General features: G+C 38.1%; 2 protein-coding genes across 6 annotated transcripts in view; one reads left to right on the forward strand and one right to left on the reverse strand.

The window, feature by feature from the left end:
* The window catches only part of REPS1 (RALBP1 associated Eps domain containing 1), an 80,182-nt gene extending 69,696 nt beyond the window's left edge, over positions 1–10,486 (forward strand). For 4 of the 5 annotated variants that reach the window (XM_061207278.1, XM_061207279.1, XM_061207281.1 and 1 more), the window contains 6 exons: positions 630–694; positions 2,848–3,033; positions 4,230–4,325; positions 6,207–6,355; positions 7,782–7,887; positions 10,226–10,486. In XM_061207278.1, coding sequence (XP_061063261.1) covers positions 630–694; positions 2,848–3,033; positions 4,230–4,325; positions 6,207–6,355; positions 7,782–7,887; positions 10,226–10,294 — 671 coding nt within the window. In that variant the 3' untranslated portion in view covers positions 10,295–10,486. The remainder of the gene's footprint in view (positions 1–629; positions 695–2,847; positions 3,034–4,229; positions 4,326–6,206; positions 6,356–7,781; positions 7,888–10,225) is intronic. The other variant, XM_061207280.1, reaches the window with a different exon arrangement.
* A 2,161-nt stretch (positions 10,487–12,647) lies between these two features.
* The window catches only part of ECT2L (epithelial cell transforming 2 like), an 87,090-nt gene continuing 73,293 nt past the window's right edge, over positions 12,648–26,444 (reverse strand). Inside the window, 4 exon segments of the mRNA XM_061207196.1 lie at positions 12,648–12,775; positions 14,426–14,598; positions 22,768–22,856; positions 24,199–24,258. Coding sequence (XP_061063179.1) covers positions 12,648–12,775; positions 14,426–14,598; positions 22,768–22,856; positions 24,199–24,258 — 450 coding nt within the window.

Consider the following 26,444-nt stretch of genomic DNA (forward strand, 5'->3'; position numbering starts at 1 on the left):
GATTTTAAAAGAACGATGTGGAGGTATCAAGGAGGGAAAGCTAATAGGTCTTAAATTACATGACAAAAGAGAAGAAAGAGTCATAGCTTACTCAAAGGTTTCAATTTTTATATGACTGGTCGTATTGTTACCACGCTGGTGGAAATAGAAAAGTTAGGACGGAGGGTGATGATCTCTTTTTGATATTATGCGTTTGGAATGATGAGAAAAAAGAGAAATAATCAACAGGCCATTGGACTTGTGGGTTAGGGAAGATTGATGTATTATTTGAGAATCATTTACATAGAATTAATAGACTGAAGTGTTAAATGAGAGAAAATTTGCAAGTCTTCATATTTGATAGCTAAATAACAATCAGAAATATGGGAAGAAAACCAAGAATGTATAGTGTTATGGAAACAGGGAGGAGCAAGACAAGTGCCTCATGCAGCAGAGCAAGAGAAATGAGGTCTGAGAAGAGGCCGTGAGGTTTGACCACATCTAGACAGTTTTACAAGATATATATGGCTTCCAATACCATATGTTGGTATTGGAAATCTTTTATCATTTGATCACATTCATTCAGCCTGTCTGTTCTATTAGCAAAGTAATTATATATTTACAAAAAGAAGACTTGTGTGTTCACACAGGACAGCAACAGGCTGGAGTTGTTGCCCAACCTCCTGCAGTGCCTCCAAGACCACAGCCCTCACAGGTAATTCTCCTAGGTATTCACTACTAAGCATCAGTTATTATAGTCCCCTTAGTCAATTTGTCTGTTAGGTCTTTGATTCTATTCTAGAATTATTCTGAAGATCAGGAATTACATAATTGTCATTCTTAATGTGCATTTATTAATAATTCAGGGAAGGGGACTTCCCTGGTGACGCAGTGGTTAAGAATCCGCCTGCCAGTGCAGGGGACACAGGTTCGAGCCCCGGTCCAGGAAGATCCCACATGCCGCGGAGCAACTAAGCCCGTGCGCCACAACTACTGAGCCTGCGCTCTAGAGCCCGGGAGCCACGACTACTGAAGCCTGCGCGCCTAGAGCCCGTGCTCCGCAACACGAGAAGCCACCGCAGTGAGAAGGCCGCGCACCTCAACAAAGTGTAGCCCCCGCTCGCCGCAACTAGAGAAAGCCCGAGTGCAGCAACAAAGACCCAACGCAGCCAAAAATAAATAAATACATTTATAAAAAAATAGTAATAATTCAGGGAAGCTAGGTCTTATTTTAGAAGATAAGGATTCCAATAATGATTTGAGTTATTTTTTGAAAGAAGCTCAGAAGTGAACCAAATGATAATGTCTTGACAAAGGAGGGTTTAGAGGAAAGAGCAATGGATTGGGAGATATGAGGTGTCCATGTTATGTCCTGGATCTAGCAGTGACTCAGAGTGACCTCCCTGCATCTCCCTGGATGTGTTACTGCGTCAGCGAAGGAAGTGTTAGACGACTTCTGCACCACCCCCTGCCAGGTCGAAGTTGTTTGCATCTGCATAAAACTGTTATGTTCCAAGATAGATTCTGGACTATAGCTTAGATGTGACTGACTGGCTACCTTTTACATGAATGAGTTTGGTTGATTTTTCTGAGTTAGATTCTTATAATGAAGATGCTTATTTGCAGTTTAAAAGATGGTTTCCTAATCATCGAAGACACTGAAATTTGAATATTCCAGTATTTATTTTATCTAAAGTGCCAACAAAAATGCTTTTACTGGGTTAAGCTGTGAAACCCAGTGAGTTGGTCTCTTGACTCAAGAACCAGTCTAGTGCAAAAGACAGAACTGTAAACAACAATTATAATAAAAGTGCTGCAGTACACATATTTATAAAATGCTTTGTCACAGGTTTCCTAGCTGGTAAAGTCAGGGATCACATTGAAAAGGTCTAAGTAAAATGAAGTAAGTTAGACTTAAGCAGAGACTTGAAAGATAAAATGGTATTTCTTGGGAAGAGGGCATTACAACCAGAAGGAATGGCATAGAGGTGTAAGGTAAGCCTGGCATATTCTTCAAGGAAAAACCATTGAATTCAGTACAACTAGAGTCATGGGAAAGGAAATTAAATAGGTGGAAAAGGGGCAGAGCATCTCCTATATCATACTAAGAAGGTGGAATTTTTCTTATAGGATATAAAGAATTTTTAAAGGGACTTTTTAAAGAGACTTCAGATTTATTCCTGTAGCATCCTGTACTTCCTTTGTCATAAAACTCCTCACACGGTATTTTAAACCCTTGTTTATTTATCTCTTGTCCTGCACTAGACCGTCAGCTTTATTAGGGGATGGACCATACTTGTTTATTCACTATTATATCCATAGTGCTTGGCCAAAAGTAGATACTCAATAAATTTATTTTTCGATTGAAGACTTTAGAAGACTTGATCTGGCAAAGAAGTGGAGGACAAATTGAAGAAACGTGCACTGGAGTGTCAGAGAGTAGCTAGAGCACGGGTTTTCACACTTTAAAAATAACAATCTTTTTAGAAACATAATGAAACATTTAAAAAAATAGCTTTTTTAAAGAATGAACAATTATGCAGTAGCCCAATTAAGAAAAAAACAGATGCATGGGGAGAATCAGAGATTAGGGCCAGAACTTCCCCTCTCCTTTGATGCCCTTTCTTTGCAATAAGAATTTTGTAAAAGTATCTTTTTTATTAGAAGTTTGTCATCTTAATTTTTTTAGTGTCTTAGCATTTCACTTAAGGTTTTTTAGAGCTAAATGTTACTGTAGCTCACCTCCCTGAATTTTCAGCTAGTAAAAAGAGCATCTTTATAATAAATTTTCAGAGAAAAAGAAGGCTACTCTCTGACACTGATAACACCAATAAGATGTTTGTTCCTCTATCCTAAACCCTCATATAGGCTCCTGGTCCCGTTGTGCATCGCCCAGTGGATGCCGATGGCCTAATAACTCACACTAGTACCTCACCTCAGCAGATACCAGAACAACCAAATTTTGCAGATTTCAGCCAATTTGAAGTATTTGCTGCATCAAATGTAAATGAAGAACAAGATGATGAAGCCGAGAAACATCCAGAGGTCTTGCCGGTCAGTTTTCAAGGGCTTATCTAATTTTCTGCTGGGAATCTTCTCATATCATGCTCAGAAGCCAGTCTTTAAACAGAGGAACCCCTAAAAGAGCAAATAATAGAAGGGACATCAGCGAGTAAAATATCTGCTGCTGCTTCTTTTAGAGGATTTATATTCCCTAGGTCAGTGCTTCTCAATTTCTTATTGGCCTCAGACACCTGCTGGTTGCATAAAATGGTTAATAAGAATCAAAATCTGGGTGAGGGGTAGCTGTCACATGAAAAGGCACAAACACAACCATCTGGTCTTGGCTAAAACACTGTTCTGGGAGTTGCACCTTAATGCTAAACATCTCGTATGATTTGGTGAACATTTCTGTATAATAAGAGGCTATGGTTACCATAGCTACACTCAGTTTGTATGAGACTAAGTCACTTTATGGGGGGTTGCATCTTACTGCTAAGCATTTGACTGTGTGATTTGGTGAAGATTGTATGAGAGGAAGTCACGTTAGTTAGACAGACTTAACAGACTACAGGATGTCGAAATTTAATCTTTGCAGACAGTGTTCTGGGAGACTCTGTTTAGTTGTAGCAGCAAGAACTTCTCTAGGGATCCCTGTCTTTGCTAAGTGTAAATGTGGAGTTGGAGGGAACAGGGAAATTCTGAAGTCCATTCTGATTGTTTCAATTTATACTGATCTTCTCTAACACATCCAAAAATCTGCTTGTTTGACTGGCATAATTTAGACAAAGTGTTCTTATATGTCTGATCCATGGAAAGTTTTCTACTAGCCACTTCTTCAATCCTGCAACTTTCTGCCTGGCCTGGGGCTACTAGGGAAATGGGCTGCACCTCCAGGAAGGCAGGGTGGGCCTGAGGGGAGCGCAGGTGTGTACAGGGTACTGGTACTTACTCGCCTGGAATGGATGCTTCCCCTCCCCCAACCAAAGAACTTCCCAGACAGTGCTGCATCCTCAGCCGCCCCCCACCCCCTCAGAGATATATTACCTCCCCTCTCTGCCCTTTAGTAGTAGAGAATGATCATTTCTCAAATGGGTATTCTCAAATTCCCTCTCATCTTCATCTCAGGTTTCTTATTGTTAGAATGACTATTTTACAAACATTTAACTCTCTGATTTGTTACATGTATATTTATTCATATATGTATATTACTTACATATAATTTGTGATAATCATATATTCATCTCTAGGTTGAAAAAGCTTCTGATCCTGCAAGTTCTCTTCGAGTTGCCAAAACAGATAGTAAAATTGAAGAAAAGACAGCTGCTAGCGCTCCCGCCAATGTGGTATACAGAAGTCTTTTTAAATATTGATCATTTTATATACATATGAAAAGTTATATGAGATAATTTGAAAATCTTAGAAATAAAGTTCGAGATGATCTAGCTCATTCCACTGCCTTTAACTGTAATATGCTTAGTCCATCTCAGAACACAGCCCACCTAGAGATGGAGATGATAGCCTATCATTTGCATTAATGCATGCCACAGGTTCTCACATCTTACGTGGTTATTACATTCTTTCAAACATATAAAGTAGAACTTCCTTATTTGTCATATTCAGTTTCTCTTATTGCAGTTATGAGTATAATAGGGAAAAATTATCAGCCCTTTAAGGTTAATGTTATACTCAGTGCTCTTTTTCTTTAACTGTCTTAAGAATGATTTTTTTCCAAAAAATTTATTATTAAAATTTTTAAACATACAGAAAGGTTGAAAGAATTTTACATTGTACATCAGTAAACCCACACCTTGATTATACCATTAGTATTTACTATACTTTATTTTTCTTCCAGTTTTATTGAGATGTAATTGACACACAACACTGTATAAGTTTAAGGAGTACAGCATAATGATGTGACTTACATACATCATGAAATGACTGTCACAATACGTTTAGTGAATGTTCTTCATTTCATATAAATACAAAATTAAAGAAATAGAAAAATATATACGTTTTTCCTTGTGTTAATATACTTGCTTTATATCTCCATCCTTCTCTCTAACTATATCAATCCTTCTTATCTGTTGCTTGCATTTCAAAGTAAATTACAGATATCAGGACACTTCCCCTTGAGAAAAAAATTTTGGTAACTTTTTTTTGTCATCATTAAGACATTCCCAGTAGTCATGAAAACAGTGAGTGTTTCTGAAAGTGCTTAAATTCTACTTTCTGGGTGCTTTAATTTTTACTATATTAGTAGTTCTGTGATTTTTTAATAGTGAATTTTATTTTTGTCAGTTAATGGCAATAAATTAAAAATAGCACTTAACCAAAGAGATGGCATTTGATTCTTGTTTTTATTTATTAACCGGTCAAATCAGGTTATGGTAAATACCAGAATACCATATTTGATTCTGCTGAGGACACATTCACAGTTACCAATAAAATGTCCACTCATTTTCAAGAATTATAATTATTGTGCATCTTAGTGGTGGGTTTTTAAAGAATTGCCTAGTTTTCCACTTCTTTATAAATTGTTTTATTCATTAAGATAATATATCTTAGGATTTTTGAGTAGGAAAGCCTATGGTGATAATGGATGCATATTTTTGGAGACTCCCTTTTATAGTTATTGAACCAGGTATATATCAAGTGTGTATCATATTTATGTTAAAACTGAATATGATAGCTTGAGTCACAGAATTCGGACCTCAAGGAGCTTATTATGTCACCCTATAAAAAAATTTGTCTAGTAGGTACATTTACAATTGTAGTGTCACTAGGAACGTTCTTTCCCATTGCAGTTTAAGTCAGTTGTTGCCACAAATATATAAATTGTTTCAAAGTAGGACAGGTGACTCTTAATTTTTGGAGAATGAATGGCTTAACAAAACCATATGATGTTGGCAAAGTGCTAACTAACCGTGAATGTCTTCAAGAAATGCTCATTATAAAGTAAAGGAGCTGTTACAGTGGAGGATTACTGGACTGAATGTCAATATTATGACATAGTATGAGTGTGTTTCGTGTTTGGTAATTGCAGTCATTTTTGCTTTTGTTGTGGTCATCCATTTACAATGCTTGGTGTCAGTTTATTTACCTCTTGTAAAAATAAAATACAGTGTGTGTGTGTGTGTGTGTGTGTGTGTGTGTGTGTGTGTGTGTTGTAAAAAAAAAAAAAAAAAAAAGAAATGCTCATTATGAATGGAATTCTTGTCTCCTAGAGCAAAGGCACAACACCTCTTGCTCCACCACCTAAACCTGTTCGAAGGAGATTAAAATCAGAAGATGAATTAAGGCCAGAAGTTGATGAACATACACAAAAGACAGGTGTCCTAGCTGCTGTTCTTGCATCACAACCTTCTATTCCTAGGTAATCAAAGCCATTCCTAAACACATGTAACTACCAGAAACAAAAAGCACAGCAATTAAAAATATCAAACTGAAAGGAATCATGGTCAGACTAGTCCTGTAGGTGAGCATAGGCTTTTCACTGCTCCTCTTTGAGAGTTTTGTCATTTATCAGTGGGTAGAATATTCTTCCCACTTTTTTCCCTTCTATTATTAAGTTCAATTCCAATTCCATTTTTACACTCTATTGCAAATCCTGGAGCAGACTTTAAAAATTATAGTGCACAGGGACTTCTGTGCTGGCACAGTGGTTAAGAATGCGCCTGCCGGGCTTCCCTGGTGGCGCAGTGGTTAAGAATCTGCCTGCCAATGCAGGGGACACGGGTTCGAGCCCTGGTCTGGGAAGATCCCACATGCCGCGGAGCAACTAAGCCCGTGAGCCGCAACTACTGAGCCTGCGCGTCTGGAGCCTGTGCTCCGCAACGGGAGAGGCCGCGACAGTGAGAGGCCCGCGCACCGCGATGAAGAGTGGCCCCTGCTTGCCGCAACTAGAGAAAGCCCTGACACAGAAACGAAGACCCAACACAGCCAAAAATAAATAAATAAATTTAAAAAAAAAAAAAAAAAGTGCGCCTGCCAATGCAGGGGACACGGGTTCGATCCCTGGTCTGGGAAGATCCCACATGCCGTGGAGCAACTAACCCCGTGCACCACAACTACTGAGCCTTTGCTCTAGAGCCCGCGAGCCACAACTACTGAAACCTGCGTACCTAGAGCCCATGCTCCGCAATAGGGGAAGCCACTGCACTGAGAAACCCATGCACCACAACGAACTGTAGCCCCCGCTCACCGCAAGCAGAGAAAGCCCAGGCACAGCAACGAAGACCCAATGCAGCCAAAAATAAAATACAATAAAATTTTTTTAAAAAATCTTAACCTTTAAAAAAAAATTATAGTGCACAGTAACACTGATGTTTTAACTGTGGTAGTTCTAGACCAGGAATTGGCAGACTAGGGCTCATGGGCCAAAGTCAGCCCATGGCCTGTTTTTGTAAGGCCTGTGAGCTAAGAATGGGCTTTTACATTTTTGTAAAAAAGAGAAGAAAAAAAGAAAAGATACAAAAAAAGAAGAACATTCAGCACAAATGGTATGGCCCGCAAAGCTTAAAATACTTACTGTCTGACCATTTACAGAAAAAGTTTGCTGATGCTTGCTCTAGACTGACTTAAACTCAGCTGATTCTACAGAATAATCATTAAAACAATAACTACAATAATTAAGCCTCTGAAGCTTAGATACTTTTGGTGGAGCATTAAAACTGAGCAAGTGAGGTTGAGCTATGCTAACAAGGCAAAGATGCTTCCTCTGCGTTCTGGGTTTAGAGATCAGGGAAGAATGGAGAGAATTTAAAGATAAAAAATGAAGGTAATTTTTTTTATCTTCTCAGGTCTGTTGGAAAAGATAAGAAAGCTATTCAGGCGTCAATTAGACGCAATAAGGAAACCAACACAGTTTTGGCCAGATTGAATAGTGAATTGCAGCAACAATTAAAGGTAATGTAGTTTCTGAATCTTTATTTGGGAAGTTCCATGGACTGAGAGCCTCTTAGTGTTGAACTGGAACTTGGAGGAGATCCAGCAATTCTTATGCTAGTATGAAACTTTACATGTAGTAAGAGAAGTGTAGATCTAAAGTGTTTTATATGCCTTTGAGTCTTTTAATATTGAAAAGAATTTCCTGTAGTCAATTCTGGTATGATTGCCTTATCCTACATGTATATAAGGCATCATATTCCTAAAATGTTTCTTAACTTTCATAATGAGACCCAAGAGCAGAAATGTTGTGACCTCAGATACTGCCAGTATCACATGTGTGGCTCTCAACACTCTAATTCTAAAATGATTTGAGTATTGTTAATTTACCCTTTTATCAAAGACAACTCAGATTCTATTAAAATGACTTAAACAGGTCCACAGAAGAGGGATGGGGGCAATTTAGATCATCTCTAAAGTAGAAAAGACAAGCCTTAAATAGAAATGGTGCTTAGGGCCAGTGTGTACTCTTGTCATCTGTACTTGAGAGGAATGAGTTTGTTTTTCTTACTACTAACCATGATTTCTTTGAATCCCTACAAATAAAAGCTAACAGCCAGAATCATTTATGACTCATCAACATTATTAAGCATTCATGTCTTATAAACCAGTGGTTCTCAAACCTTAATGTATATACACTTAATTAGGGGTCATGTTAAAATGAAAATTTTGATTCATATCAGGTATGGAGTGGGACCTGAGAATTCTGCAATTTCTAATAAGCTTCCAGGTGATGAAGATGCTGCTGGACTGTTGGCTCCACTTTGAGTAGCAAGGTTGTAAACCACAAAGATGAGGAAAGAGTCCATGGAAATGTAAAATGAATACAGAGTTAGTTGAGTCCCATAACATTCTTTTCATATTCCTTATCTAGCCTTTATCACATTGTCCATACCTATGGCACATTTGTCTCTCTGTCCTACTAAACTGAACTTGTTGAGGGTAAACCATACTCATTTCTGTTTAGGGTGACCATATAATATATTGTTCAAACCAAGGTACATTTTTTATTTTTTATTTTTTTTGGCTGCGTCGGGTCTTAGTTGCGGCACGCGGGATCTTTTGTAGCAGCGTGCGGGCGCTTCGCTTTGTTGTGGTGCAGAAACTTCTCTCTAGTTGTAGCGTGTGGGCTCCAGAGCACATGGGCTCTGTAGTTGTGGCGCACAGGCTCCAGAGAGCGTGGGCTCTCTAGTTGCGGCACACGGGCTTTATTGCCCCGCAGCATGGGGGATCTTAGTTCCCCGACCAGGGATCGAACCGGTGTCCCCTGCATTGCAAGACGGAGTCTTTCCTAACCACTGGACCGCCAGGGAAGTCCCCAAACCAAGGTACTTTTGAGAGAAAAGAGAGAGATGAGTTAACAGGCCAGGACATCAGAGATAAACTAAGACTGTCCTAGATAGATTTGTAACTATCTTGTCTCTGTCCCCAAAACCTCGCACATGTTAGGCATTTGATAAATGTATGTTAAAGGAATAGTATTCTTGTATAACTCTCTGATCAAAGAGGATATTCGTAGCTGTTCTATGATTATGAATTTGCTCCATTGTAAAGGAAAAATGTAAAACTCATGACAAGCTTGCTAGTACCATACCTCGAAGATGAAAGTTTTGTTAATGCATGTTTTTCTGAAGAACTAAGGAAAATCATAGCAACATGTATATAGGAGCTATTTTAAAAATCACTTTTCTCATTATCTCTGAGGACAGAAAATAGGAAGTATGGTACCAAATAGGAAGAGGTCATCCTGGTTGAAACACTATACTATCAGTATGATAGAGAAAAAGAAAAAAGGAAAATGAATGAATTAGAAGTTGTGGGCTATCTGAAAAGTCTGCTCAAAATCAACAGTAATTAGAAATTCTGATTACAAAATACATTTATTCATTGTGAAACTGAAACTCAAAAGGAGGTTCAGGAGTTGTTATGACCAGATATAATCACCAGGGGAAAGAATCTGTGTTAACTGATTCATCTACAGTTACTACAGGGGTTAGGCGTTAATGCAAAATTCATGCATCAGTAGCTATCATTTGCAAATATTGGCTTTTCTGATAATGAAACAAAAAACATTTTATTACCCTGACTTAAGAAATAAAGATTTAATTAAGATCATATTTTAACATTACATACATATAAAGAAACTACATTTCTAAAGTGAAGTATCCTTTTAAAATATGAACAGTTGTCCTTCCTCTTCTTAACAAATTTAAATTGTTTTACTGATGCAGAGCTGTTGTTAGATGTGCCTTCATTTTTATACATGTTGAAACGTAACTTGGCTTTGCATGTTTTTCAGGATGTTCTTGAAGAGAGAATTTCCCTGGAAGTTCAACTGGAACAACTTCGACCATTCTCTCACCTATAAGCCAATTGCCGTTAACTGTGAACATACCCATTTTTAAGCGGTTTTGGGTTCAAAGCCAATTTGGAGACCCAGACATTCAGCTCACTGCTTAATTCAACATTAAATTGTATGATTCTGTTTCGCCCTATGTGTTCACCATTGTATTTAAGTACCTTTTATTTTTTAATTGCAACAATAAAAGGGTCAGGATGACTTCGTGGAGGGTGTGTTGTGTTTGTTGGCACAGCCCGCCCTTGTTGCTCCATAGCATTAGGAGTACATCCATAACATTGGTCTATTATGTGACCAGAACCGCTCACTGCTTGGATTTACAGAACAGGCTTCTCATTTACACCTCGAGCACAGACTCAAATATTTACAGAAGGAGACAAAATTAAATAAACTGTCAGTTTGTCTTTAGGTTTAATACTTAACATAAAGAATCCAAAAATCTTTAAAATGCGTTTCCTGTTTAATTTTTGATTTGAAAGAACTATATGGTATAAGGCATTCGTTAACCATAAGCTCTGCCATAATTAACATTCTTCAAGAGTCACATGGTACTTTCAGACTTTTCCATGTCAACTTGGGGGGCGGATTTTATGTTTGCCTTGTGAAAATTTGATCGGTTTCACCTGTGACTTAAACTTGCTTGTGTGTGAGATTTTAATTCCACAGCAGTCATGTAAACTTACGAATTAACTGTGAAGACAGGCCTTTTTAAATTGTCCCCTAGAAGCAAAGGGAAAGTGTTGACACCACAAACAACGTAAGTACTGTCCACTTGCAAACATCACCACTTTTTGCATGATTTATGTACTTAACTCTCAATTAGAAGCTTATGCTCATCAGTCTCTACACGTTTTTTCAAGTAATATGTTTTAAAATTTCTGAGGACCTTAATTATTCACAGAATAAATGGAAACTCCTTAAGATTTCTAGTTTATCTTGAGCTATCTTGTTACTCATTCTTTGGCCATAGAGAGAGGTTTTTCCTGTTAACAAAGGGTTTCTGAAGTTTGTCCTATTCAGGATAATGTAGCGTCTCAGGATTTGTTTTGTATTAGATGATATTTTCATTTTGATCACATTTGTAAGTTTGCATTTATTGCTGACTAACAGCAGATATTCCTTTAACGTTTTCTTCTCTCTGTGGCATCATAGATGTTAAGCTGCATGGATATATCATAAAAGAATCAAAAGTGTGATTTTACACTAATAAAAACAGTATTTTAACTTTTGTACATTTTTTAACAAGAATTGAAATTTTTAAGAATTAGAAGGAATTTGTATTTTTGTTGTTGAACGGAGAAAATGTTTAAAATAGCCTAGTTCACAATCCTAGACTGTACTAGTAAATTTCATTTCCTTAAAGGAGAATTTGAAGCAAAAAGGAGACTGACAACCAAAAGCTTCCAAGATTAATACAACTTTATCTACCATTATTAGCTAAGTAAAAATATTTTTACTACTGCATATATCAGCTAAAGTTTCAAAGTGGCTAACAGGTTATAGCTTCAGTTTATTAAATAATTAAATGAAGGCTTTAAGCGCCCAGAAAACTACTCAATACCTATTTTTATTTTTCTCTGTTTTAAAACAATTGTCTTAATTTCTTCATTTTTTTACTCAGCAAAATTCCGTTACAGGCAAGTTTTGTTTTTTAAAAGGTACCTCCCCCCACCCCCTGCCAAACAGCCTTCTAATTTAACAGTGTAACAAATTTTTAAATCTTTTTATTTGGAAGGTCTAAGAATTTAATTTTGCAACAAAAGACCACTTAAAAATTACAGAAAAATTTTTAGTACTTTATAGTGGTGTATTTTTAATGCTCTCTGGAGGAGTACATTCGTATTAAGGATATATGTGACAAGTTTTTAAATAAAGTACCAGTTATATTTCTTATACATATTTTTTAAATCCATAACCATTTCATGAAAATGTTAAAGTTAGTTGGTAAATCACCAACAGATAAAGACATTTCTCTAGACTGATCATTTAAGAAACACTTTTCATTATGACTTTATTTTTCATTAGATCAGAAAACAAAACTTTAAATACCCAATATCCTTATTCAGTCTTAGGTTCTGTCAGTCAGATTACTCTAAATAATACTGTTCATGAAAAATAACTACCAAAAGAAGTGGTTCAAAATATCATACTCACATTTTTCTTACTGTCCATTTCACATAATTGAGCATAGATGATAAAGTTTAAAAGCTAGGAAGAGCTTTATGGGCCATCCTAGTTCATCCTCCCATCATCCATGACAAATAATCATTCTGCTCCTTACTGGATCTTCTGGAACAGAAAGTAACATGCTGTCTGTCTTTGCCAGGGCAGATTGGAACTCCTGGTGTTTTAAAGTCCAGTCTCACTTTTCCATACTACTTTCGATGGCGTTTTGGAGTACTGACAACCACAGGAATTTATCATCCTCAACTTCTGTAGCACAAATCCATTCATGTTTTGGACCTTGAAGAATAAATGCATTCTTGATAGCTGTAAAAAATGTTTGAGGTACACTAATTAGTCTTTGCAGGTAAAAATCAAAAGGAGAAAATGTTTTAAAATTCAGGTCATCTTGAAGAATTTTTTGAAAATTAAAAAGAGATTCAAACAAATACAAATCCAGTTTAGAAAATAACTTCCTAAATTACTGAATTATTCAAATATAGTCTAAAATAGTCTTGTCTTTACATTATAATTGTTTAATTACAATTAGCAATTATTTTTAAAGACTAAGTAATAGACGATGTAATGTTCTTTAATTCCAGAAGGTACTGGAACCAGTAAAGGTCTTTACTAAGAGTTACTGTAGATAAGGAATGCTGAGAGCTCGACCTAGGCCACCTTGGTATGAGGCCAGGACAGAATTAAGCCAGCGACTTAGCTGAATGCCCACTTTTAGCTAACATTATGATGTTCTGACATAGAGCATAACTGATTAAGGGGAGGTGAAAGGAGACATGTCATACATGTTATGGGTAACTAACCTTAGCTGAGTTTGTCTTCTAGGTGAAATATTTATTCCCACATTTAGTGTTCATTTTTTCTCATCCTCAGATTTTTTTTTTTTTAATTAATTTATTTATTTATTTATTTTTAGCTGTGTTGGGTCTTCGTGTCTGTGCGAGGGCTTTCTCTAGTTGTGGCAAGCGGGGGCCACTCTTCATCGCGGTGTGCGGGCCCCTCACTATCGCGGCCTCTCTTGTTGCGGAGCGCAGGCTCAGTAGTTGTGGCTCACGGGCCCAGTTGCTCCGTGGCATGTGGGATCTTCCCAGACCAGGGCTCGAACCCGTGTCCCCTGCATTAGCAGGCAGATTCTCAACCACTCGCCACCAGGGAAGCCCTCATCCTCAGATTTTAAATGGGGCTGCAGCTAATGGGAAGCGGACCTTTTTAGATAAGTTCCTTCTCTAAGATCTTGGTTCTGGCTTTAACCTTAAGTCCTACCTTCACATGCAGTGAAGAATAATGGAATGAGAGGTGTTACATTCAGATTGCCTGGCCTAACAGAAATATAAGAAAGAGATACAGATCCTTTTAAGACTGGGAAGTAGAATGTAAGATAAAAACTAAAAATAGGTACAGTAGGTTTACGTAGGATTTCTTTTTGTAACAAGTGATATTTCTGTTGAGATTATTATGAATGAAATGTTTGTTATTAAACACCCTTTGCAAATCGATCCTTTATAGAAGAATTCTTAAATATGAGCTTACGGAAGAAAAGGTACAGTCAAATCTGCAAAAATCACTTAGTCCTAGTAGAATGGAAAAGTAGTAGATAAAAACCTAAAATTGTAACATCCTCAAGCAAAATAGAGTAATGGTTAAGGACTCCAGCTCTCCTGTCAGACTACTTCAAGGAATCCTTCACAATGATGTAGGGTTGTGTCTCCCTTTGTGATTTTTGAAAGCTGTTTTCTTAATGTCTAGGGTGTGTGTCTGACAATGCCAGCATTCCTTTCTTTTGCTATTTTAGAGGTAGATGAAAGTTTACAGTAATGAGACCCTAAAAGTATTTGGGAAATTATTTGCAAACTCTCAAATTCCAGTTCTTGTCCTGCTTTTCTATTTTAATAGTTAATATGCTTTATATAATATAGCTTTCTAAAGGTATTTAACTCTTAGGAGGAAAAGAATACATACATTTGGAATCTGGAATATCTTCTGTGAGTAGTCTCTGAAGGGCCACTGATGCAATGAAATGGTAGGCTGATTTTGAAGTCCTTTCAAACGGAGTATGAGACGTGCCCCGACTAGAAACAAGCAGTGCATCGTTGAAGAGGAAAAGACTGAGATCACGGGTATGTTCATAGAGCCTGGGTTAAAAAAGGGAAGGAGCAGTTTTAGAAGTTTTACATATGTGTTTTGTTACACAGTTCACCATCTTTACATTGATAAGCCGCTAGTCAAGGTTCTTCCCTACCTCAGACCTTTTGAATGGCTTATTGAAGTTCTCTGTGTATTTTTCTCCTGGTGTGAATAGTCCCTCTGTCTCTCAGACCAGTCATGTGGGTGGGCCTCAAGGTTCCTGGTGAAATGGTTTGAGCTTATCCATTGGACAAGTATCCAATCAATGCAGGAAAAATGAACACTGCACTTTCCCAACTTTATGACATGAATCAGGTTAAAGCTGTGTTTTTAAACTTTTGTCAAAAGGTTGGTATTTCGTGTTTGATGTATTTAGGCAACCTGGGGAAAATACGTTTTCATTTGGTTTGGTTTCATCTTTAAGGGTAACACGTTGGGTTAGAAAATAGCACAAGAATCAGTAAGGTGCAAGGTGTCTTAAGTAGGAAGCAGGGAAAAGAAAAGCATTCACTAAGTAGGAAATAGGGATTTTCCTAATTTTGATTGGAGGAAAATTGATAAGTATGAAAAGCTGGAATTAAGTAGCTCTTCATTTCCACAGGGGTTGCTACCATGGTCAACAGTAGGCATGTTTATCAGCAGGCAAAATATGGTGTCCCCAACCTCCATCTAGTATCTTCTGTTGGTGGACCCAGGTCACAGTGTTTAGTAGGTTTCACTGTATTCTAGTCTGGGTTATCTCATGTCAGTACTCAATGGAGCATCAAGTGATGTGGTAGGGAGGAGCTTGGGGGAGCCCCACCAAGGCCCCCCCCCCATCTCCACCCCCACCAGGAATGGCCAAGTGCAGCAAGCTCATTATTTTGATGGAGGATGACTGAAAAAAAATATGTTTTGCTAAGAAGCATCAAGCAACCTGCAGGAAGTTACTCTGAGGAAGTGAGTCAATTTACTGGCTTATTCAGAGGAATTCTCTCATTTTTTATCTTCATCATCTTTGTTTAATTTTTAAGTTGTTGATTTAGATCCACATAAAGTTTTACAGAAATGCTAAAGTAACATCAGTATATACTATCAGCTTTTTTAGTGTACTGTTCTTTTGTTTCACTTTTTCTTTTTGCTTGGCTCACTCCTCCCTCCACTCAGGTCACCCAAGTTACCAAACTAGTGCATATCTTTCCACTTTTCTTTAACCTGCCCAGGTAGTCACTCACATATGTACCTGTATATACATTTATTTACAGGTAGGGTGCCATTGTTTCAAGTATTATTCCAGAATTTTTTCTTGATTTTCTCATCAGTGGAAATCACTTCAAGTTCTTTTTAATGACTAAGTGATACTTAACAGTGTGGATGAACCATCATTTATCCAAGCTCAGGTCTCTTTCTTCCCTCCTTCCCTCCCTCTCTCTCTTACTCCTTTCATTTGTTCTTTCTTTATTGCCACTGTGAGCAATGTTGGGATAAATCGATTCCTTACATATAAACAAATTCCTTACATGTGCTGCTATTTCTATCAGGATTCCCAAGGGTAGGACTGACTGACCAAATGGCATATATATTTTTATCAAAGATTTCCAGATTGTTCTCAATAAAAGCTGCTATAATTCACATTTAGAATCCACTTTATATTATAATGGCTCTGACATACATAGTACAAACTTTAATGTGCATCTGAATTACCCAGAGATTTTATTAAAATGCAAATTCTGATTCGGTAGAGCTAGACTAGCCTGAGATTCTGCATTTCTAACAGCTCCTGGGTGATGCTGATATGCCAACCGCACTTTGACTAGTGAGGCACTTAAGTTGTTTGTTTATTACAGTCATGCGTGTGAGGTAGGCAAAGGACTAGATCGGGAGTTAAACATTTTTAAGGAGTGCTATACTTCAGGTTCAGCTGTTTGGAGAGTGTTAGGAAATACAGGTCACGTTAGGTGTGTGGATAGATAGAAATGCAGTGATCATCCAACCACTGGAGCTAACTTCCTTTTTCAAACATTTCCTTCCCACCTCTGTGATTATGATTTAGGCTGGAAGGAGTGGGATGCTTCATATTTACTCATAATTTATAAGAAATAATGTTCTAGATCAATTTGATAGGTTATTCTGAGAATAATGGAGCACATAGAGCTAGGGATGAGGGAGAGGGGAAGCAAGAAAGATGGGGTGCGTTTAAATCTGTGTGTGGTGGGCTGTATATGGTGAATGGCCACTTTAAATAGGCAAAAGAACTTCACCCATATTCTCGACCCTTTTTTGGCAGTATTTTTACCCTACTACTGATAAGAATCATCATACCATTTTAGAAAAATGTTTAAAGCTATAATAAAACTTTGCCGTTCTATCTGAATGACCAGGGAATGTGCCTACAAGAGTGTTTTGAAGAAGTAGCTTTGAAAGGGGTGTGTTTGCTTGGTAAACAGATGTTTGATTTTTTCCTTTGGAAGGGACAGCATTGAAAGTAGAGGTAAATGAAGAAGAATTCTAGTTTTGTGACCCACTTGGACTGGATGGGTGGATGGCCCAGAGGAGGGAAGGAGCAGGCACACTAACTTGAGCTTGGAGTTGAGGCCACTTGTAACCTGAGGACATGAGAAGGGAAAGATAAACGCACAAAGAGGTTTTTATTATTTTAATCTGATTAGGAAAGTGCTATTTAAGTTATATATAAATGAATTTTACCTACAATAAAGCTTTCCGAAAGCCATTTACACCCCCCAAGATCTCCGGTAATTTTCATCCAAAGACAAAGAACAACAGAATCTTTTTTTAAAAACTTAACTCTAATGCACGTGTAAAAACAAATAATTTTGCCCTTCATACTGACATAATGGAGCAACTGAAATGGAAACTCTGGATCCTACTAGGGTTTCATAAAGCTGCTTCTGCTCGCATTCAAAAGAACTAACTCCAAGGTGAGAGTTCTTCCTTGAACTTGGATAGGATTTCTTTGCTAATTCACAAATAGGCTCAATGACTCAGCCAGCCATAGTTTAAATTCTTAACACCATTCGAGAAGTGTTTTGTTGTTTAATTACTACATTAGCCAGACCAAGAGACAAAGTACCCAACTTCCATAAATACATAAAACTTTGAAAGTAATTTTCAGAGCACAACCTTTGGCATGAACAGACAACAGTAGGTCATTGGTTCTGTGAGCTGACCTGAGCCAAAACTCTGAGTGGTGGATCATTGTGGCTTTTTGGGTTGCCAGGATAAAAGTCAATTCAGAGCCAGAGTCAAGTATCCCTGAGAAGTCTGGGTATTTCTCTTTCCCCAGTGCCTAGTTGCCCTGGTAAATGACTGTAGGTCCCTTTGGGTAAGCTAGAAGGAATGTTAACAGTATGCATGGTCGGTAGTGTAGTAGTGTTTTTCCTCAAGAGGCCTCTGGGGTCTGAGAAGTGGATGGCTCTATTTGGTGATTTAGAGCCGTGCCTGTATTCACCAGTCTTAGAGGGCTCCACTTTTGCATCTTTGGCGACACCCCCCATTAGAAGGAGAACAAAAATAAACAAAAATGCTAAAAATCAGCAAGCTTAAAGTCACATAGATGAAAATTGGTGTTTCTGAACAAACAATAATATAAAAATTCCAAGGTCCATAATGTATTATAAAAGCTTAACAAACCCAGAACTCTGAGGGCCATATCCAGAGAGGGACAAATGCCTCCAGATTTCCTAACTCTAAAATGACTGTGACTTCATCTCTACCCCAGAGCAAATTTTTTCATTTATAGTACAAATATTTACTTGTTCTTTTTGTGTCACTGCTCTTGTTTATTGGTAATTTGTTTAGTACTTGTTGCTATGTTGGTGAGTTTATTATGAGGAAGTCTCAGTTCATCTTGCCATCTGCCGGTCTAATTAGTGGATAGAACACTGAGACCTGGTTTTGAATTCTAAACAAGCACTTATTAGTAATGTGACCTCAGACAACTTACTCAAGTCCAGATTCCCCACGCATAACATGGTTCCATTCCTACCTTCCTCACCAAATGATTGTAAAGAGTATATCAAATGAGAGAAGTGAAAATATGTGGTAAACTATAAAGCTTTAGACTCATGTGAGTTGGCACCGTGTGCATAAATATAAGCAGACTTTCCTCTAAGTAGAAATTCCTGATAGAAATCGTGGGAATGTCATTTCTTGGGTTTCATATGACTTCCTAAAATGACAGAAAACAAGGTTTCAGCCTAAATATTCTGTGATAACTTTTGGAATATGAACCTTTTTTGCATCTACTTAATTTAAATATTAATGTAAAATTACATTTGTATTTATTGCTTGGAAAATCACTGAGATAGTGCCTACTGAAACATAAATGTACCTCGTACTTAGAGTGTAAAATAATGTAGTATTCCCCTGTTTTCCTGAAACTCTCAAATGTACAGTTGTCCAAATACTAAAGCAGAAGTCTAAATTCTAATATTTGAGACTTCTGGTTGGACGTGTAAAGAGCTTGGAAGTCATCACTTCCATCGCACAACAAAAAGGAAGCTGAAAACTCAGAATCAACAATTCTTCTTAGATCCATCGAAGAAGTGAGGTTATAAAGTAGATTACCACCCAAAAGCTGAAGAGACAAGCTGATACGTAGAATCACAGCTTACTGGAAGCAGAAACTGCCTGCTGGAGCCAGCATCGGGTAAGAATATTAAAGGGAAGTTGACTAATTGCTAGAGCCTGAGTGTGAACTAGTTCAAGAGATTACGAATTCCTGGAGGCCTAGCATTGGCCCACGCCACACCCCTGCACCCTTGCATGAGTTTAAAACTTGCAGGAGTTTTACCTCCAGGAGCCTCACCAGGTTCTCACTGTGAAACTCAGAAAAATACCCATTCTTCCCATGGGGAGGGAGAAAGTAACCATTTGAAACATGCCCACAGAGTTCTGTTCTATTCTCTTAACAAAGGCCTGCCTTCAAGGGAAACAATTTTACCAGAATCTAACCAACATGAGGAAAGGGAAATACCCAACTGCACAGCTACCTCTAACCTTCCTGTCTCATCTTAGAGGTGACTAACAATAATAATAATAATATAATAAAGTAAAAGTAAAAAAGCTGATAGACACTTGTAAAGGTCATAGCGCAGGGGTACAGTCTCACTAAAAACCTGAGACCTAATGATAGGACATACAACTCTTCCCTTCCCCTCACATCTTCCTACCACATCAATAGGACTCCTTATAATAACAAGGTATTATAGCTGAAAAGGACTGCAAGGTTCAAATTCTATTTAAGGAATATCTAGGAAAACCCAAAGACAACAGGGGAGACAAAAATGAAAATTTTAGCCTCTGACACCACAGCTACAACAAACGGTAAATACGGGCTAACATTTAGCTAGATGAATGTAAAACCTCATACTAAAGACCTATTGACCTTATTTCCTTTTATCCAATACATCATGTCTAGCTTTCAACAAAAAAATTATAAGGCATGCTAAAAGGCAGGAAAACACAGTCTGATAAGACATGGCAAGCATCAGAACCAGACTCGGATATGGTAGAAATGTTGTTAGAATTATCAGACCAGGGAGTTTAAAATAACTAAGATAAGCTAAGTTAAGAACTCTAATGGAGAAAGTGGACAACATGTAAGTACAGATGGGTAATATAAACAGAGAGATGGAAATTCCAAGAAAGAATTAAAAAGAAATTCTAGAAATCAAAAACACCATAATAGAAACGAATAATGTCTTTGATGGGCTCATCAGCAGACTGGACATAGCCAAGGAGAGAATCAGTGAGCCTGAAATACATCAATAGAAAACAAAAGAGTAAAAAAGAAGGGAACAGAATATCCAAAAGCTGTGGGACAATTACAATGGGTGTATAAATGTCTAATGGGAATATCAGATGGAGAAGAAAAAGGATGAAACAGAAGAAATAGTTGAAGTAATAATGGCTGAGAATTTTCCAAAATTATTGACAAGCACTAAACCATAGGTCCAGGAAGCTTAGAGAATACCAAGAAGGATAAATCCCCCCAAATCTATACATATCAAATACAAATTTGAGAAAATCAAAGAGAAAGATAAAATCTTGAAAGTATCTAGAGACAACAATGAAAAACAAAACAAAATGAAACATCTTTCTTATAGAGAAACAAAGGTAATGATTACACTGGACGTCTCTTTGGAAACCATGCAAGCAAGAAGAGGGGGAGTGAAATAAGTGTTGAAAGAAAAAAACCCAGCAAACTAGAATTCTGTAGCCAGAAAAAGTATCCTTCAAAAGTGAAGGAGAGGGGACTTCCCTGGTGGTGCAGTGGTTAAGAATCCGCCTGCCAATGCAGGCGATACGGGTTGGAGCCCTGGTCCAGGGAGATCCCACATGCCGCAGAGCAACTAAGCCTGTGTGCCACAGCTACTGAGCCTGCGCTCTAGAGCCCGCGCGCCACAGCTACTGAAGCCCATGTGCCTAGAGCCCGTGCTCCACAACAAGAGAAGCCACCACAGTGAGAAGCCCGCGCACTGCAACAAAGAGTAGCCTCCACTCGCCGCAACTAGAGAGAGCCCGCACCCAGCAACGAAGACCCAAAGCAGCCAAAAATTAATTAATTAATTAATTTTTTAAAAAAAAGTGAAGGAGAGGGACTTCCTCCTAGCGGTCCAGTGGTTAAGACTTCGCCTTCCAATGCAGGGGGTGCAGGTTTGATCCCTGGTTGGGGAGCTAAGATCCCACATGCCTCACAGCAAAAACAAAAACAAAAAAACCCATAAAACTAAGCAGTATTGTAACAAATTCAATAAAGACTTTAAAAATGGTCCACGTTAAAAAAAAAATCTAAAAAGAGAAGTGAAGGAGAAATAAAGACATTCTCAGACAAACAAACATTGAGGGAATTCATTGCCAACAGATCTACCTACCTAGCAAGAAATGTTAAAAGAAGTTATTCAGAGAAAAGGTGAATTATATAAGTCAGAAACTTGGACTTACATAAAGGAAGAGTGTTTGAGAATGAATATATGAAGGTAAAATAAATTCTAAAAATAAAAAACTGAAATAATCCCTAGCATGTCTCCTACTACACCAGTGCGTTTAGAATTGCTGGCTTGACAGCTAGTTTCCTTCTACCATTGTAGCTCATTTCTATTGCTACTGACCAAAAACAAAACAAAAACACCGTGACAATGAGAAAAGTGACACGACTGTGTGATTTGATTTTCATTTAATATCCACTCCAGGTGGGGATCGAGGTGAAGGGGCTGGTTTCTTCCAACCTCCCCCCTCCCCCGCCACTGCCACCACCCTGCCCTGGGCCTTTGGGAAACATTCACTGAAATATTCATTGAAATAACAGGCAAACCAATTTTCCTTTCTTTTATTGCAGTTAATTCCTCTCCATTTGGTTGCTCTTTGTTGAGTTATCATCTTTGCCATTAATACTGAAAACATAGATTGGCAAACAATTTTCTAAAGAAGGAATTGAAAAACTATGGCCCCACCCCTTGTCTTCTGTAAATAAAGTTTTATTGGAACACAGCTACACTCATTCACTTAGGTATTGTATTGTTTTTGAAGATTGTATTATTCATTATGTATTGTATTTATGTAGCTGCTTTTGTGCTACAACAGCAAAGTTAGGTAGTTGCCACAGAGATCATTCAGCAAGAAAGACCTAGAATACTTACCATCTGCCCCTTTACAGAAAAAGGTTGCCCATCCTTGTTCTAAAGGAGGAAAGGGAATGCTAGCACCCTCTCGTCACAATAGTTCTTATACTGTGAGCACTGTACAAACTAGATATGTGAGACCTCAATACCATGGTGGTCTTAGGGTGAGACCTTCTGAATACTGACCTGAGTAACTAACTGTGGATAATCAACTGGTCTTCTCTTTCTCAGAGTTGAGCAGATCATCCATGTGATACCCTGCAACACTTGGCTCTCCTCTCAGTAGGAAAGTGACCAAACTTCAGAATTCCTCTTTCAGTGGAGTTAGTGGTCCCGGCGATGACAATTTAGTTTCTTCCATTCTACCCAGTAGCTGCCTGGTATGCGAGTAAGGTGATAAAACACCTTACGTCATCTCAGAGAGGGGTGTGTGTGTAACTTTTTAGTTCAACACAAAGATTTATCGTAAATTTACAACATGACAGACATTGTACTGGATTCTGGGTACAAGGTAAATATGACACAGTCACAGCCATAGGATAGTTAAATATTTACCTTAAAGAGAAACTTACTTCCTCATCACAGCAGTGAAGTTGGGCTACATCTTGGACCCTAATCAGATATCTGTTTACTTCTGATAGAGTCTATGAAAAAAAAAACAAAATTAGAAATATATAAATTTTTAGAAAATAATTTCCACTACTGAAGAACCATTTTATATTCCAGAAGATGTAAGTGTTGAGTAGAACTCAGTTCATTTATGAAAAAGCATTGTTTGTGAAACAGTGAAAACTATATTTGAGGGTGTAGTCTAATTTTTAAACTATTGAAAACATTGTTTTATTATAAGTGCTTTCCTAGTATCAAAAATAAAGTGAGGGTCGGGGTGAGTCAGAAGGGATCTATGGAGAAAAGGAGGTGAAAGAAATGTTACAAATTAAGAAGTCAGGCCCTTTTACTGATCTAGCCATGGAGATGATCACTTGATGTGTATAGTGATCCAAAGATAAAGTTCTGTGGGCTCTGTGAGTTCCAAGATTTTGGATTTTCTGTAATCCAATCATCTCCACCTCTTTCCCTATCAAAATGTGCAGATCTAAATTAGGTCCAAACAACTCCATCTTGCTTCCCCAGTTTGAGCAAATAACAATAACACTTCCAGTCAATTGATATTTTAATTCAATATAATTCATATATTGAACTCCTAGTATATGCTGAACACTAGAAGACAAGTAAATCATAGTTCATACCAGATGGAGCTCCCAATCTTGTGAATAAAGGACTGAAGGAAAACGTGGCAGAGACCTTCAGGGTGCTGCAGAATACCTAGGAAGGGGCAACTCACACTGGAGATGTTGTGGAATACTTTACAAGGCAGACGAAGATTGAAATGGATCTTAAAAGGATGAATAGGAGTTTATCCAGTGGAGTAGAAAAAGAAGGCAATTTCCGAGAAGGAAGAGCATGGGCAAAGCACAAATGTGTGAAGAGAGGTTTGCATTATTAGAGAACTGTGAGTAGATTTGTGTGGTTTGATCATAAGGTGGTAGGCAAGGCAGTGAGAAGGAAGGTAGAATGGGACCAGATGATATTCCATAGGTAACAGATAGCCAGCAGAGGACTTCTAGGATTCCCGCCGATGTCCTCAGTGGGCAGAATCCTGCACCAGATACTATGTGCAGGGAGATATAAAACAGTAAAGACACGGCCCCATTCCTCAAAGGGGGTCATGATCACAGTAGTCCCAAGAAAGGTGCTAAGACTGCAGACAAGTTATGGGATGGGGTCAAGACCACTTGTGCCTCTTCTCATCTAGCATCCTTGCTGATAACAGGGACGTGGCATATGAGAGCTTGGCAGCCCCTGGCATACAGCAGGCACTCAATGGATGTTAGCTGAATCAAAATCTCTATGTCTCCTTTTTGCCAGTGACTTGAAGTCATAATTCATGAGCATGAGATGTAGCAAGTGCATCAGAATACATACCGGGCACCCGCAGATGATTATGTCTGACAGCTGATCTTTCATATTGATGTTCTTCTTCATCTAGAAAACAAAGTGATTTTAGGGAAACTGAAATTGTGATATTTTTATACATAAAAAATAGATTAAAATATTTTATGGCACTTGATAAGGGCACGGTATTTTCATAAACTATTATAAGAATCTCCATTTCCTGTACGCAATATGTTTTAAAACAATGAGGCTAGCGACAACACTGTATTCAAAAATTTCTTCTGGGCATAATGCGCTGTCATTTACATTCAGCCCAGACTCTCATGCAGTGTGCACATCACAGTGATATTTTCAGAATGATAGTACTATACTCCAAGATGCTGAATTCCTGCAGAATATAGTTGTGATTGCTGTACTTACTTAGGCAGGAAAGTTAATTAATACGTGAAAAAATACTTTCAGAAACAAAGGGTTTTACTCTTTTTCTTTTCTTTTAGTTATCTAGAAAAATCACCCAAATACTCCATTTTTTTAAACTTTTATATAATAAAGATTTTGTTGTACTTCTACAGGTATCTGAAAACATTGTCTCATGTGATTTGGTTTAGAATAGGTGCCCTCCGTGCTCAAAATCACTGAATACAATGATTTCACATTAAAAGGATGAAAGACTTTGAAGTAAAGAATACCCCAGCAGAGGGAGGGGCAAGATGGCGGAAGAGTAAGACGCAGAGATCACCTTCCTCCCCACACATACATGAGAAATACATCTACACGTGGAACTGCTCCTACAGAACACCCACTGAATGCTGGCAGAAGACGTCAGACCTCCCAAAAGCCGTGTGGATGAAAGACTCTTGGTGCTCCAGCCAGGCATCAGGGCTGTGCCTCTGAGGTGGGAGAGCCAACTTCAGGACACTGGTCCACAAGAGACCTCCCAGCTCCACGTAATACCAAACGGCGAAAATCTCTCAGAGATCTCCATCTCAACATCAAGACCCAGCTTCACTCAACAACCAGCAAGCTACAGTGCTGGACACCCTATGACAAACAACTAGCAAGACAGGAACACAGCCCCATACATTAACAGAGAGGCTGCCTAAAATCATAATAAGGCCACAGACACCCCAAAACACACAACCAGACGTGGATGAGCCCACCAGAAAGACAACATCCAGCCTCATCCACCAGAACACAGGCACTAGTTCCCTCCACCAGGAAACCTACACAACCCACTGAACCAACCTTAGCCACTGGGGACAGATACCAAAAACAACAGGAACTACGAACCTGCAGCCTGTGAAAAGGAGACCCCAAACACAGTAAGATAAGCAAAATGAGAAGACAGAAGAACACACAGCAGATGAAGGAACAGGGTCAAAACACGCCAGACCTAACAAATGAAGAGGAAATAGGTAGTCTACCTGAAAAAGAATTCAGAATAATGATAGTAAGGATGATCCAAAATCTTGGAAATAGAATAGACAAAAATGCAAGAAACATTTAACAAGGACGTAGAAGAACTAAAGAGGAACCAAGCAACGATGAAAAGCACAATAAATGAAATTAAAAATACTCTAGATGGGATCAATAGCAGAATAACTGAGGCAGAAGAACGGATAAGTGACCTGGAAGATAAAATGGTGGAAATAACTACTGCAGAGCAGAATAAAGAAAAAAGAATGAAAAGAACTGAGGACAGTCTCAGAGACCTCTGGGACAACATTAAACACACCAACATTCGAATTATAGGGGTCCCAGAAGAAGAAGAGAAAAAGAAAGGGACTGAGAAAATATTTGAAGAGATTATAGTTGAAAACCTCCCTAATATGGGAAAGGAAATAGTTAATCAAGTCCTGGAAGCACAGAGAGTCCCATACAGGATAAATCCAAGGAGAAACACACCAAGACACATATTAATCAAACTATCAAAAATTAAATATAAAGAAAACATATTAAAAGCAGCAAGGGAAAAACAACAAATAACACACAAGGGCATCCCCATAAGGTTAACAGCTGATCTTTCAGCAGAAACTCTGCAAGCCAGAAGGGAGTGGCAGGATATACTTAAAGTGATGAAGGAGAAAAACCTACAACCAAGATTACTCTACCCAGCAAGGATCTCATTCAGATTTGATGGAGAAATTAAAACCTTTACAGACAAGCAAAAGCTGAGAGAGTTCAGCACCACCAAACCAGCTTTACAACAAATGCTAAAGGAACTTCTCTAGGCAAGAAACACAAGAGAAGGAAAACACCTACAATAACAAACCCAA

This window comes from Eubalaena glacialis, chromosome 12, assembly GCF_028564815.1.
Source record: "Eubalaena glacialis isolate mEubGla1 chromosome 12, mEubGla1.1.hap2.+ XY, whole genome shotgun sequence".
Lineage (NCBI taxonomy): Eukaryota > Metazoa > Chordata > Mammalia > Artiodactyla > Balaenidae > Eubalaena > Eubalaena glacialis.